We start from the raw sequence: 13,343 nt of genomic DNA on the forward strand, positions 1-13,343 counted from the left end.
CAATTTTCAGCAGGCTGAACGAAGACCTCAGACATGTGTCAAGGAGTCAGCCTCATGATGCAGTTACCCACAGACCCAAAGCTCAATGCGTATGAGCCATGTGGAGGAACATTATACAGAGCACACCGTTGTCATTTCCCAGTTCATTGGCAGTGATGGTCTGGAGAGACAGAGGGGCATTGAAGGTGAAGTGGCTCACCTGTTACAGGAGTACAATCTCTTTTCCTCCCTTGTACTGGCTGTGAATAAACTGTCCTGGGAGTTCCAGCAATTCAGCATCCCAGCATTCCAGAGGAATGTCCTGCCCCCACCCATATAGACCAGACTCTCAGCTATCAGCAGGCATTCCTTCTTCCTGAAGGTAGGCTGGAGAAGGTGCAAACTATTCTGACACCAGCAACCATCCCTTGCGCCTGAACAGCTGAGCTGCTTGCCCCAGCACCTCTAAGAGCTGGGCCATGAACCAACAGTCATTACCTGTGCCTGGAAAACCAGTCCATCTCCCACAGAGCACTAGGGAACTGGCCCGTCCTAGCCCTAGGTAGGCACCTAACACGTCTGCCTCCACCCCTCAACCAGATGTGCCCTTCAGTCCCCTTGTTTTGATGCATCACCAAAAGGCCCACACCCGCCCCGCCCCCCCCCCTCCCTCTTCTCTGCAGTCCAGGGGCACCCGACCTTGGTGGCTCCCGGAGTGGGTGGGGGGATGGGGCAGAAGCTGCTGCAAGCTTCATCTTCCCCTTGGACCCTGTGGGCTGCACTGCCAGCACTGTGGGGCCACCTCACTGACAGGAGGGTCTCATCCCAGGCAAAGACCACATGTGGGTTGTGGTGGCGCAGCTCCAAGCACAGGGGATGGGAGTTTAGCACCCTCCAGGTACTGCAGGTACAATGCAAAATGGGGCAAGGGGCCAGACCTTGCCTTGCTGGACCCACAGGGTCCTAGAGCTTTCTTCCATCCAGGCGCCTTTAAACTGGAGCCCCTGGAATCACCCTGGAGCTGGGCACCCAGCCTTTAACTGGGTATACCAATCACTCCATTCCCAACTGGAACTGCGGCAAACCCAGAATTTTAAGAGCTGGCACCCCCAAGCTGGGACAGCACCCCCCCAACAGGGACCACTGGGATATCTCTAAGAACCACCTTCAAACTAAGAAACAACTGGGATGCTCATTCTTCCCAGGACAGCCCACACCAGCTCTGCCTGGTGTCACCTGTTGAAACAGACCCACAAAGCAACCCAAGGTGGATGTCACTGCTCCTCCCATACTTACACTGTACTTAAAAAGTACAGGGCAGCGGGTAAAGGAACAGAACCCTTCCCCAGCTGAAGCACTGAGGACCCCCATGGATCCGTTCAGTGCCCAGACCAGCCTAATCTCTTCACTCTGGAGCATACTGGGGGCCTGGTGTAACCACCCCACAGGCAGGGGTCCTCCTGCCCCCTCAACACCTCCTTTTTCTTCCCCCACCAGTGCCAAACCCCGCCCTCCTCAGCTGGGGGACAGAAGGGAACTGCTATGGTGTATGTAGTTTAACTCGTTTTATTTAGACTCAAAGGTAACTGCAGCCCAGTGGGACCATGACCCAGTAGAAACGCAGCAGTACATCAGGACCAGGGTGGGAGCAGGTGAGCTGCAGTGGGGTGTGGTGCCCAGGCTGCCCAAGGAATGGTCAGTTGGTGAGAGAAGGGTTTACGAGAGCTGCCCGCAGTCAGTGATGGTGATCTTCTTGCTCGTTTTGCCATCTTTGGAGCCGCAGCGCTCCATGGCCTCCACCACGTTCATCCCCTCCTTGACACGGCCAAAGACGACATGCTTGCCATCCAACCTGCCAGAGAAGCACCAGTCACAGCTGGTCCCCAATATCCCCCAACAGAGGACATCTCCCAGAAGCAGATCCCCAAGCTTCTCCTCCCATAGCCCACGACTCACCACTCGGTCTTGGCAGTGCAGATAAAGAACTGGGAGCCATTCGTGTTGGGGCCGGCATTGGCCATCGACAGGATACCAGGGCCCGTGTGCTTCAGGATGAAGTTCTCATCCGGGAACTTCTCCCCATAGATGGATTTTCCTCCAGTGCCATTGTGGCGCGTGAAGTCACCACCCTGTGAAAAGGCAGCGTTTCAGGTCATGCGTGCAGAGGAACACTCTGGAACTGGGTGCAGCCAAGAGGCAGAACCAACCTCGCACCCTAAATCTGCCAGCATCCAACTCCAAAACCCACCTGAGTGCCACACTGTCTCACCCACCCACCTACCCCCTGCAGCGGGAGCACCACGCACCTGGCACATGAACCCAGGAATGATTCTGTGGAAGCAGGACCCCTTGTAGCCAAATCCCTTCTCACCAGTGCTCAGAGCACGGAAGTTTTCTAAAAAGGAAATGAAACGCCACCATGAACAACTTTATTTGTCTTGTGCTCAGGACAGTACTGGGGCTTGGTGCAATTGCAGTGGAGTGAAAGTTGCTTTACCAACCTGCTGTTTTCGGGACCTTGTCTGCAAAGAGCTGTGAAGACAGGAAAAGCATTTGTCAGATCTGGGCTAGTGATTGGCTATTACCCTCCACTCCCCGAGGCCACCTCCAAACCACGGGAATTCCCCCAGACACTGCTCAGAGCCCAGGGACCCCTTTCACGTGGCTGTTTCTCAGCCATGCCAGCAGCTCTAGATCCCTCCCTGCCTCACACCGTTATCTGCAAGGCCTGAATTAACAGCTGCGGCATCGTGCGTCTCACCAGCGGGGCAGAGAAGCGTTCGTTCCGCTGGCCTGGATTAAATTAAACATTAATGTGCCTGAAGCCTTCCTGGGCGGGGCGCGCACGCCGCCTCCCAGCGCTTCAGAAGGATTTTGGGCTGGATGCGCCACCCGTGCGGGAGCGCGGCCCCGAATCTGCAGCAGCCGCAGCGCCCGGAGCAGGCCCAGCCTGCTACGGATGCTTGTCGCCCCGGGCGGGGTGACAAATGCTTTGCCCTCCAGCGACAATCCCGTGGCGATCGGGTTGCCGGCACTCTCCGCCGGTATCCCCAGACTCGGGCAGCATTGACCGGGAGCTCGACACGATTCATCCCGATGCTCCGGGGACCCTGCGATAAAATGGCGGCGAAGCAGCCACGGCCGCGACCCGCAGTGGGGGGGAGCTGCCGCGCCCCCTCCGGCCCCGGGGCGGAGTGGAGGTGCGGCGGGAACACGGTGGTAGCGAGGCCAGCGCTAACGGGGAACCAGAGGTACCTGATCGGGTACTCCTGGTTTTGGTACTCCCGTGGACGACGGCACACCCTGGGCTGGCATCGCGCCGCCGTTCCTCGAGGTCCCCGAGCGCGACGCTGCGGGGCCCTTTGTTCACCCCACCGGGCCAGGGGCGCCGCAGCCCCACCAACACGCCCCCGCCGCGCACGCGCGGCGGCTGCTGGCCCCCCACCGGCCCCGCGCGCCCGGCAAGGAAATGGCAACGACGCCCCCCCGCCCCTCCCCAGTGGCCTCCCGCGCCCACCTCGAAGGTGACGCGACCCAGGGGCTCGCCATTGGCGGCGATGTCGAAGAAGACGAGAGGGTTGGCCATGGCGAGACACGAGCAGAGCAGCAGACACTCGTCCGTGCGGCGGGCGCGGCGCAGCAGAAGGAGCGCAGCCCCCTGCCGCCCCTTATATAGGGCCGAGGAGGGCCCGCCTCCCCCATAGTGCCAGCCAACGGCCGCTGGCGGAGTGGCGGAGTGGCAGGGCAGGCAACCAATCGGCGGTGCCGCGTTTGAAAGAGGGGGAAGGGAAAAAAAGCGCGGGCGGGGCGGGGGCCGCGCTCCGGCACTGGGCAGGGCGCGCCGCGCATGCGCCGTGCGGAGAGCAAGGAGCGGCGGGATGGGTCGAGGGGGGGAGCGGGACCGCCGTAGGAGAGGCGGGTGCGGCGGTGGGCCGCCGTGCGGGACTTTTCCGTGGGGACGACGGCGATGCGGCCGAACCAAGGCATGCGGGGCTTGGAGCTGCCCGAGCTGCGGCCCAGCCCTGGAAGCCTACCCCCCGACGTGGGGAGACATCCGACTCTCCTCCTCCGCCGTCGGACTGCAGCACCGCCCGACCAGGCCCGGTTAATGATTGACGCCACACGTCCGGTGATAGGGCAGGATTCCCTCGCTACTCGGTTGAGCCCGGAGAGAGCGTTGGATCCCCCCGCCAACCGAGGATCCCCCCTGCTTGCCCGGAGAGGGGTCGCGGGCCCAGCCCCACAGCGGGATGACAAAAGATGGGGGGGTACACACATGACCCTGCAGAAGGATCCTTTAATAGCCATCGGGGACATACAGGGCAACGCTGCGCGGGGGTACTGGGAGCTGAGCTCCACACCCCACAGCAGACCCGTGCGGTATAAGGGGCAGCAGCATTTGCACATTGATAGGGGGGCACGGGCAGCCCCGCAGTGATGCACTTGCCTTTAAATATGGGGAGTCTCAGGGGAGCAGTAGTGTTTCTACACTATGTACAGCCTTGTGCTTCTGGGGGGGCTCAGCCCCTCTGTCCCATCGCAGCCCTTTGAGAAAGCCCCCGCTGTGGAGGGTCCCAGCTCTGCAGCGGGCAGGGGCACACAGTGCTGCCCCCCAGCCCCAGGAGGGAGCGAGGATGGCTCAGTTATTCTCGAAGAGGGAGAGGAGGTCATCATTGCTGCTGCTGGGGAGGTCGGGGGGCCCCAGGTAGGAGAGCAGCTCATCAGGATTCGTCAGCTCAGGCAGGAGCTGGGGGTGACAGCGTGTGATGATCGGCTCCCTGCAGCTTCTGCCCAGCCCCCTGCAGCAGCTGGGGTCCCGAGCCACCAGCAGGACCCTTGTCCACCCCCCAGAGTACTCACGTCAAGGGTAGGCTCTGAGCCATCACCTGCCATGGCCATGCTGGGTGTGGGGGGGAAGATGAGGTCAGCAGTGTGGGCCGGGGGTCCCAGGGGTTGCCGTGCCACTGCGCTCCGGGAGTGCAACGTGGAGGCCGGCTGGCCGCCCGAGGGAGTGTTGTGCAGCCCTGTCTGCATTGCGGGGTGAGATGGCTCCATTCGTCCTGGTGGGGGAAGCTGGGGAGTGGGGGGAAAGAGCATAGCCATGAGACCCCTCCCTCCCCTGGGACCCCCCAGTCTCCCCACCGTGAGACATGGGGACTTGGGAGGAGTCCCCCCCACCCACAGCCCAGCTGACCTGTGCAGGCAGAGGGGGCACAGGAGGCTTCTCAGTGGCCAGAAGGCCACCTGGAATATTGGGCTGGTAGGAGATGGAGGGGGGGCCTGGTGTGAAGTCACTCAGCGTTGAGGTGCCAGGGACGCCAGGGGCCGTGAAAGGCTCTGGGAAGCCCCCAGGACCCAGAAAGCTGGAACCTGTGACAGGAAATGGGGAAAATTGGGGCACACACACAGAGGGATGGTGTTCAGTCCTGTCCCCCATGGGTCCCCCCGTACCCGGGGTGCCATAGTCGGTGGCAGCCCCCGCTGGAGGTTGTGACAATGCCGGGAAGGGCACAGAGCCAGGCCCCAGGGCTGCAATCATCTCCATGATGTTGGGCAGCACCATGTGCGCAGGACTGAGTGTCCGGCACCGCTTCAGTGCTGGCCCCTCCGGTTCCTCCTTGATGTGGACATCAGGTTTGATAGGGACGGGTTTCCAGCTGCAGGTCGGGTCGATGGTGATCTCCTCATACTCCGAACTGGGGGCAGCAGGAGGGCAGGGGAGGTGAGGCTGGGGACACGGGCTGCACCCTCGGGGGTGGCACAGGACCAGGCAAGGATGGACAAACAGCCAAAAAGAAGGCACTTACTTCTGGATGTAGATCAGGATGCCCAGCATGTATTGGTCAACCTCCAGCCCCTCCAGCAAGGCTGTCTTACTGCAGGTAGAGTGAGGGCAGGGTGAGATAAGGGAACCCCTACCAGACAAGAACCTCCCCCTAAGGCAAGAACTACTCCTCTCCCAGGAAAGGAAATACATCCCCCACAGGCAGTGAAACACACACCCTTGTCCCGCAGGCAGGCACACCAGGGCACGGCCCCATTGTGGCCCCAACTCACTTGCAGACAGGACACCGCCATGTCCCCCTCTCACAGTTGAGCTGCAGGTATGACTCCAGGTCGAAGCACTGTCGGGGAGAGCAGCGTCTGAGATGGAGGGGGCAGGATATTGTGTGGGGAATACCCCCAGCACCCTGTCATCACCAACCCTACCTGTATGTGCCGGCAGTCATGACCCCTAGCTGGAAGCTGGATCCTCCGGAAGGTGATAGGGCACTTGAGGGACACCTTGATGGCCGTCTGCTCCACGCCGTCCTCACCATTGGGCCCTGGTGTCCCTGGGATGGTCCCACTGCTGAAATTGCGCTTGACTGGGAAGGTGGGGGTGAGGTGCACCAAGGGTCAGAACCAGGACACGGGGATGGGGGCGGCAGTGTGGTGGCACCTGGCCAATAGTGCACCATCACCCCCATCCTGCTGTGGCCTTCCTGCCACAGTGCATCCTCCTGACCCCCAGGACCCAGGTGCTCACTTTTGGTGATGCAGTGCTCAGCGGGGAGCAGGCGCTTTTTGATAAGCCCCTGCAGCACCGAGCGCACCGAGGGCCGATGCACCAGCTGCAGGACGAACAGGTGGGACTGTGGAGAGATGGGAGGCTGAGCTGTGGCCCCAGCCATCACCCTCCCTCTCCTGGTCCCCTCCTGGTGACTCACACAGCAGCAGGCGGTGACAGTGATCTGGATAGTGTTTCTGCCGGGCTGGCAGACGTGCTTCAGGTAGAGCGGCTTGTGGGAGGTCTTGTTGTCACCACGCTCAATAGTGAGTGGCGTGGCATTGACGCTCACCTGCACGGAGGCCGGCCAGTTGGTGTTCATCTGCCGGTCCTCATGGTGGTAGCACTTGAACTGCAGCTCCAGGTCAGGCCTGGGGGCAGGCAGGGTGTGGGCAGGGGATGTGTCTGCACGCGAGCCACCGCAAAGCGTGTCAGCACACCATGCTGCTCCAAGCTACGCAGAACCATGCAGTGCTAAGCCATTCCGTGTTACACTGTGTCATATGGCACTGTGACAAACCCCAACAGTACCGTTCCAGGCCACACCACATCCCACCACATCCCACCGTGCTGTGCCACGCCAAGCCGCGCCCCAAACCACCATGCTGTGCCACAACATGCTGAACACCGTGACACCATGCTGAACCACGGCAAGTACAGCTGCGCCAAGCCACACTTTGCGCCATGATGCAGGACAGCGCTGTGCCAAGCCATACCACACCACACACCCCTGTGCCACATGGCACCATGCGGTGCCCAGCTGTGCTGCTCAGCACAGCCGCACACCACACCACATGGTGCCATACAGCACCCCTCGAGCAGCATTGTGTGGCACTACAAAAGGTGCCCCAGGTCCCCCACCTCATCATGAGGGTCTTGTAGACAGAGTCACGGAGCTGAAAGACGTGGTTGCTGACAGCCAAGTTGTGCTGCAGGCGGAAGGGCTCCAACACCACGCCGTCCCGCACCGGGAAGGTCAATCGCAACTCCTCGCCGGGGGCCGGCCCTGCGGGACGCCGCCATGAGAGAAACCGACACTTTTCCCCGGGCCCCAGCCACACCCCGGCCGTGCCCCAACTACGCCGCGCCCACTGCACAAGAATCCACCTTTGCAGGAAGCCCAACCTCCACCACGCGGCCCCGCCCACCCCGGAAACCACAGGCCCAGGCAGGAAGCTCCTCCCACCCCAGGTGGCCCCACCCCCCAGAGGACTCTCATCCCACCGAAGATTCCTCCCGCTCGCTCCAGGAAACCACATCCCAAATAAGATCCTCCCAATCCGGATGGTCCCACCTTAAAAGCAGAAGCCCCCCACCAAACCAGACTCCTGATAAAGCCACGTCCCCTGAGGCCATACTCTTTTAACAAGCTCCTCCCACTACCCTCTCCCACCCTCAAAGGCAGCCCACCCCCGCCTCAATCAGCCCCCAAACCCTGGCAGTGGTCACGCCCCCTTCCCTGAAGCCCCTCCCACCCTCCATTTAAAGGGACAAAGGCCACAGAGCTGCCAGAAGTGAGGTCCACACCATGCTGCTTGAGGCATGGAGGTCATCTCTGTGAAGTGCCCCCCTCACCGGCATCAGGGACACCTACCCGAAGAGGATGGGTGCAGGGGGGCAACGCTGGGCTTCATGTCTGCCAGGAAGGGTGACTTGACATCCTGACCAGGGGACGCATAGGTGGGGATGCCACTGCCTGGCGTCATGGGCGGTGTGGGGTTCCCGGCCAGTGGCGAGCTGGGGTACCCTGGCAGCGACCGGCCCGGCTGTTGAGGCAGCACGTGCCCTCAGCATCCAGCCAGGCCAGCACAGCCCCCACCCCACCTGCTGCCAGACTCACCCCATTGATGGCTGCTTGGCTGTAGGTGCTGAAACTGGCGCTCTGCCCGTTGAACTGGTCAGCTGGCTATGGGAGGAGGAGGGTCTCCAGAGGCTGGCACCGGGGGATGGCGGACACCCGGACCTCCACCCCTTGCCCACCATTCCCCCTGCGGTACCTTGTAATAGGGTCCACCACTGCCTGAAGCGGAGAGGTACTGGCCCATGCTCTGCTGCAGCCTGTGGCCAGGGTATGAGGGGGACGGAGCGGAGGACTGGGGGGCGCTGGGGGCATACTGGGTACCAGCTGCAGCGTACTGCCCGCCCTGGAGGTACTGCTGTGCTGGGTACCCCTGTGGGGCCAGGGAGTCAGCACCAGTGGGAAAGGGGGTCACCATATGCCATAACCTTCACCAATGCAGCACTCACCTCACTGGAGTATGCCCGCTTGAGGCCCTGGCGGGGCAGCTGCTGGCTCTGGGGAGAGCCAGGGTAGGTGTGCTGAGGCACTCGCTGCCCACCATAGAGCGGGCCAGTACCGGGTGCCCGCACTGGGCTCATGCTCACAGGGGAGACACCAGAGGGGGCAACAACACCTGCCATGCCAGCCGGGCTCATGCTGCTGGGGCCACGAGGCCCGGCATGGGGCAGGAACGGGCTGCTGAAAGACTGCCCTGTGCCCATCTGCAGCAATGAAGAGAGAGGGGTCATGGCAGGGCAGGAGGGGCTGTGAGATTCCCCTATTCTGCCTCAGTCAGACTCTTACCGCGCCGTACTGGCTCAGCTCCTGGCTCTGTTTCTCCTGCAGCGCTGCCACTGTGGCTGTGGCTGTGGCCGTGGCCGTGGCAGCAGCTGCGGCCACAGCTGCAGCAGCTGCAGCCTGGGTGAAATCAGCAGTGGCCCGGCTGGCGTGCGAGGGGAGCCCCATCCCTCCGGGGCCACTCGGGCCACCATTGTAGCTGGGGAACAGAGAAGCAGGAAGGGGCGTGCAGTGGCCCTGCAGCAGGGCACATACCAGGCCACAAAGCACAGGTCTGGCCTTACCTGGCAGCGAAGCCTGGCCCGCTGGGGTAGGCATTGCGGCCATAGACACTTGGCTGCACATACCCCTTCCCTGGTGCCCCCTCAGCAAAGGGCTGCTGTGGCAGGAATGGTGGTGAGCTCACGCCCGAGCCGGTGCTTGCCATGCCAGGCAGCAACGGGGTGCTGGAGCTGCTCCCCCCAGGGCCCATGGGGCTGCCAAAAACCTGGAGGGTGCAGTGGGAGGCAGTGGGTCAGGCAGGGGCAGTGGCATCCAGGTGCGGGGCGTCCCTGGGGTAGGGGTGTTGCTGGTACCTGGTTCTGGGAGGGGTTGCTGACACCCCAGACAGTGGTTACCACGGAGAGGGATCCCGGCGGCTGATTGGTGTTTGGTTGCCAAGGAACAGCCTCGTATGCAAATGAACCATCACTAGAAAGAAAAACAAATTAATGAAGATGAAGGACAGAGGGATGGAGGGACAGAGGGGACTGGGGAATGGAGGGATTGAGGAAATGGAGAGATGAAGAATGGAAGGGATGGAGGGACAGTCACGAGGATGGATGCATGGATGAAAGGATGAAGGGATGGAGGGTAATGGATGCATGGGTGGATGGAGGGACGCTGCCCCGGCGCCCACCCGTGGGGCGCAGGCGGCAGCGAGGGTTTCATGGGGTTCATGGAGCTCATCAGCGGGTGTGGGCTGGGTCTTCCGAGGCCGCGGCGGGCACTGCGGGACGGCGGCACCGTCTGTCACTGGGGCTGCGGGAAGCAGTGGAGCGGCGGGTGAGGGGCGACCGCCCCCGGAGAGGCCGGGGGAGGGGGGGAAACAGCCCGTAGGCTTCGCGACCCCCCAGCCTCCGCGGGAGGCGTCCGGCCCGCGGCTGGCACGGGGCGCCGGCCGGCACGCGCCGCCCCCGCTCCGGGCCGCTCCCCCGCGCCGGCCACCGCGGCGTCAGACCTTCCCGGGGCGGCGGGCGCCGGGGGCTTCCCCCGCGCCTGCCGGCGGGGGGAACCACGGGGACTTCCCGGGGAAGGGACGCGGCCCCCCACCCGGCATTGCACCTCGCTGCTAGGGGTATTTCCAGCCGAGCCCGGCAGCAGGGGCCCTCGGGGTCACCGGCGCTTTCGGTTCCTCCCGGCGCCGCGGGAGGGCGGCGGAGACGGGGTCGCCGCGAGGAAAGACACGGAGAAGGGAACACCCGCGGCGGGCCTGTCCTGGCTCCCGGGAGCAGCCACCGGCCCCCGGCGCCCCTCGCCGGCGGTGACAGCCCCCTCCGCTCTTTCCCGAGCGGCACCGCAAGGACGGGCCCCGGGGCCAGGCCCCCCCATTGCCATGGCAACCGCCCCCACCACCCCCAGCACAGCAGGGGAAGCCCGCGGGGGCACCGCCAGCCCCACCCGTCTTTCCCCCCCGTCCCCCAGCCCGGCGCTCCCGCTCTCACCGCGGCGGCGGCCCAAGATGGCCCTGGCGGCGCGGGGCGCGCGCGGCTGCGCCGAGGCTGCGCGGGATCTTCAGCCGCGCGCGGCTGCTGCTCCGCGGGGGGCGGGGCCGGGGGCGGGGCCAGGCCGCCACCGCGCACAATGGGGCCGCGCTCTCATCAGTATGCAGGCCCCGCCCTCCCCCCCGTCAGGCGCGGGTAGCCGAGCGCCGAAGAGGGGTCCGGGCTGCGGGCGGGGAGCGCGGGTGAGGGGAGCAGAGGAGTGCGCGCCCCCGCGCGCGGGGCGCCAAGAGCAACATACGTGTGGCAGCACGACGGGCGCTGCGGGCCCGCAAGACGCGTGTGCGCCTGAGAACGGGTTGCGCGCAGGGACGCGGACCCGCGCGCGCCGCACGGACAGTATGCTGTGACACCATGTGCGCCCCAGTGTGTGAAAGCGCAACTACGGGTATGCGAGGAGGTGTGGTAGGCGTACCACCCGTCCTCCCTCCTGCAGCTGAAAAACCTGCGTCGCACCGAAAAGCCCGGTGGGCTCTGGGAACACCAACGGGGAGTCTCAGCTGGGGTTGCCCCGTCGCCCCACCCGCCAAGGACCTCCCCCATGGGAGCACGCGGTGGGCGCTGGAGATGCCAACAACGAGCCCAGCTGGGAGATCACCTCCTTCGACCCCCACTCAGGATCTCCAATGAAAGGAATCACTGCCCAGCACCATCCCTGTCCCTGTGGAGACTCAGAGCTGGGGGATGGTGCAGATGCAGAGGGAAAAAATGTGCTCCCCCAGGACAGACAAAACTGAGACAGGGGCACAGCACTCACACCTGCCTGGGCCCTCAGGACCTGCAGATGCCACATCTCCCTCCTTCAAGAGGCAGCAGCTGCACAGGGGCAAGTCCAAGACTGAGAGGAACTGAGAAGAACCTGACTCATTGCGCTGGACACCCCCATAGAATAGCTCTGGGGACCAGCCCCTCTTGGGGGTATGGGACGCCCCCAGAAAAGAGGCCCAGGGACCAGTCGTTCCAGGGGTCTGGGAGGCCATGGGTCTTACCCACCGTGGCAGCAGGCAGCCCCCAGACCCTCATGCTCTCAGGGTGGCTGCACCAGTACCACCCTGGCATGAGGCAGACAAGGACTCCAGGCACCAGTGTGGGGTTGACAAGATCTGTAGTTGAGGGGGGAGACGAGTGAAGGACAGAGATGGACAGACAGATGGAGGAGCATGCTGCGCCATGCCGGCGCTCAGGCCAGGTCCTTGAAGGCATCGAGGTTGAAGGCCGTGTCGAGGAGCCGCTGCAGCTCTGTCAGATGAGTTTTCTTATTGCCGGTGGCAGGGGCAGCTGCTGGCTCCCGCCCTGCATACCTGCCAGGGAGAAGGTGGGCAATGAGAAGGGTCTGTGCAGACCAATTCTCTCCCAGCCTCACAGCCACTGCCTGCATTCTTACCAGACGGGCTTTGCGCGGTTGATGGTGGTGCGAAGCCGGGGTTTGACATAGTCATAGTAGCCCTGGTTCTTGTGCTCTTCCTGGCACCACACCAGCTCAGCAGCTGGGTATTTCTGAGCTTCCCGCTGGAGGAGGTCAAAGGGGAACGGGGAGAGCTGCGGGGGACACAGAATGGTGTCACAGGGGACACAGGGCAGTGCCTCAGGGGCTGCAGAACTCCCAGCCCACAGGCATGGCAGTGGCAGAACCCTGCTCACCTGTTCCACCCTGGTGATGGCCACATCAGCCTCCATCTGCCGAGCCTTGCGCTCGCGGGTCAGGTCATAGTACACCTTGCCGGTGCAGAACAGCACCCGCTTCACCTGCTCTGGGTTCTGGGCCGCAGGGCCACTCTCAGGGATGACACGGAGGAAGTGGGTGCCTGCCAAGGGAGAGAACAGCACCCTGAGCCACAGCAGTTCACAGCACTGTGCCAGCAGCCACTGCACCCACATCCCATGCCAGCCCCTTCTGGGACCCTGAGAGGCAGAGCCAGGACTCTCAGGCAGTCAGTTGACCCAGGTACAGGCACAACTCCCACTACAAACCATCACGTGCCACCTGGGGCTCCCAAATCCCAGTGGCAAGTGGCTGCTGCTGAAGAAAGGACCACTGAGCTAAGTCTCCTGAGGGTGCCTCAGGCCTAATGAGGGGGGGCTCCCATGTGCCAAGGAGAAGACCCTGGCCTCACTTGGCCACTCTCCAGCCTGGGGAGGCTGCTGCCAGGCAGACTTTACCCAAGGCCACAGGCTCCTGACCTTCACCCTGCGGAGTGGTGTGGGGAGAACAAGTAGTGGCTCTGTAGTACTTGTACCTGGCAGCATGTCATCAAAGCTGGAGCGGGCTTCAGGGTGGCGCAGCAGTGACTTTGGAGTGAAGATTATCAGCTGGAATGGGGGATAAGAGGCAGAGCAAGGTGGTCAGCCCTGCCAGAAACACCTCCCCTGTAAGCCAGTGCTTGAGCAGCCACCTGCCTCCCCTCCCCTGCCCATCCTGTCTGAGCAAGGGAGCAGCTACCAGAGATTTGCTTCTCACTCAGCTGCAGTGCTCTGC

At 63.2% G+C, this 13,343-nt stretch overlaps 3 protein-coding genes across 11 annotated transcripts in view; all 3 read right to left on the reverse strand.

Annotated features, from left to right (window-relative positions):
• Positions 1-1,529: 1,529 nt before the first annotated feature.
• Positions 1,530-3,642, reverse strand: PPIA (peptidylprolyl isomerase A). Its single transcript, XM_015648826.1, has 5 exons — positions 3,497-3,642; positions 2,481-2,511; positions 2,286-2,374; positions 1,936-2,108; positions 1,530-1,831 (listed from the first exon to the last, which is right to left on the reverse strand). Exons 1-5 carry the CDS (start codon positions 3,563-3,565, stop codon positions 1,696-1,698), a joined length of 498 nt encoding a protein of 165 aa, XP_015504312.1. The 5' UTR covers positions 3,566-3,642; the 3' UTR covers positions 1,530-1,695.
• A 614-nt stretch (positions 3,643-4,256) lies between these two features.
• Positions 4,257-10,241, reverse strand: ZMIZ2 (zinc finger MIZ-type containing 2). 3 transcript variants are annotated; one of them, XM_033519378.1, is made up of 18 exons: positions 10,006-10,241; positions 9,683-9,797; positions 9,392-9,594; positions 9,114-9,306; positions 8,777-9,031; positions 8,527-8,700; positions 8,370-8,435; positions 8,124-8,295; positions 7,391-7,535; positions 6,822-6,900; positions 6,509-6,614; positions 6,190-6,347; positions 6,037-6,104; positions 5,787-5,855; positions 5,431-5,675; positions 5,174-5,349; positions 4,840-5,052; positions 4,257-4,726 (listed from the first exon to the last, which is right to left on the reverse strand). In XM_033519378.1, the coding sequence occupies exons 1-18, from the start codon at positions 10,053-10,055 to the stop codon at positions 4,619-4,621; spliced, it is 2,595 nt and encodes an 864-aa protein (XP_033375269.1). In that variant the 5' UTR covers positions 10,056-10,241; the 3' UTR covers positions 4,257-4,618. The 3 variants fall into 3 exon arrangements, with proteins under 3 accessions (XP_033375269.1, XP_015504309.1, XP_015504310.1); XM_015648823.2 differs by having other exon boundaries at positions 6,690-6,900; positions 10,006-10,240; XM_015648824.2 differs by lacking the exon at positions 8,527-8,700 and having other exon boundaries at positions 6,690-6,900; positions 10,006-10,239.
• A 1,714-nt stretch (positions 10,242-11,955) lies between these two features.
• OGDH (oxoglutarate dehydrogenase) overlaps positions 11,956-13,343 on the reverse strand; it is a 29,514-nt gene continuing 28,126 nt past the window's right edge. For all 7 annotated transcript variants that reach the window (XM_033519376.1, XM_033519375.1, XM_015648821.2 and 4 more), the window contains 4 exons: positions 13,105-13,177; positions 12,509-12,672; positions 12,252-12,406; positions 11,956-12,168 (listed from right to left, as the gene is read on the reverse strand). In XM_033519376.1, the coding sequence (XP_033375267.1) occupies positions 12,048-12,168; positions 12,252-12,406; positions 12,509-12,672; positions 13,105-13,177 (513 nt within the window). In that variant the 3' untranslated portion in view covers positions 11,956-12,047. The remainder of the gene's footprint in view (positions 12,169-12,251; positions 12,407-12,508; positions 12,673-13,104; positions 13,178-13,343) is intronic.

Source organism: Parus major, chromosome 22 (genome assembly GCF_001522545.3).
Source record: "Parus major isolate Abel chromosome 22, Parus_major1.1, whole genome shotgun sequence".
NCBI lineage: Eukaryota > Metazoa > Chordata > Aves > Passeriformes > Paridae > Parus > Parus major.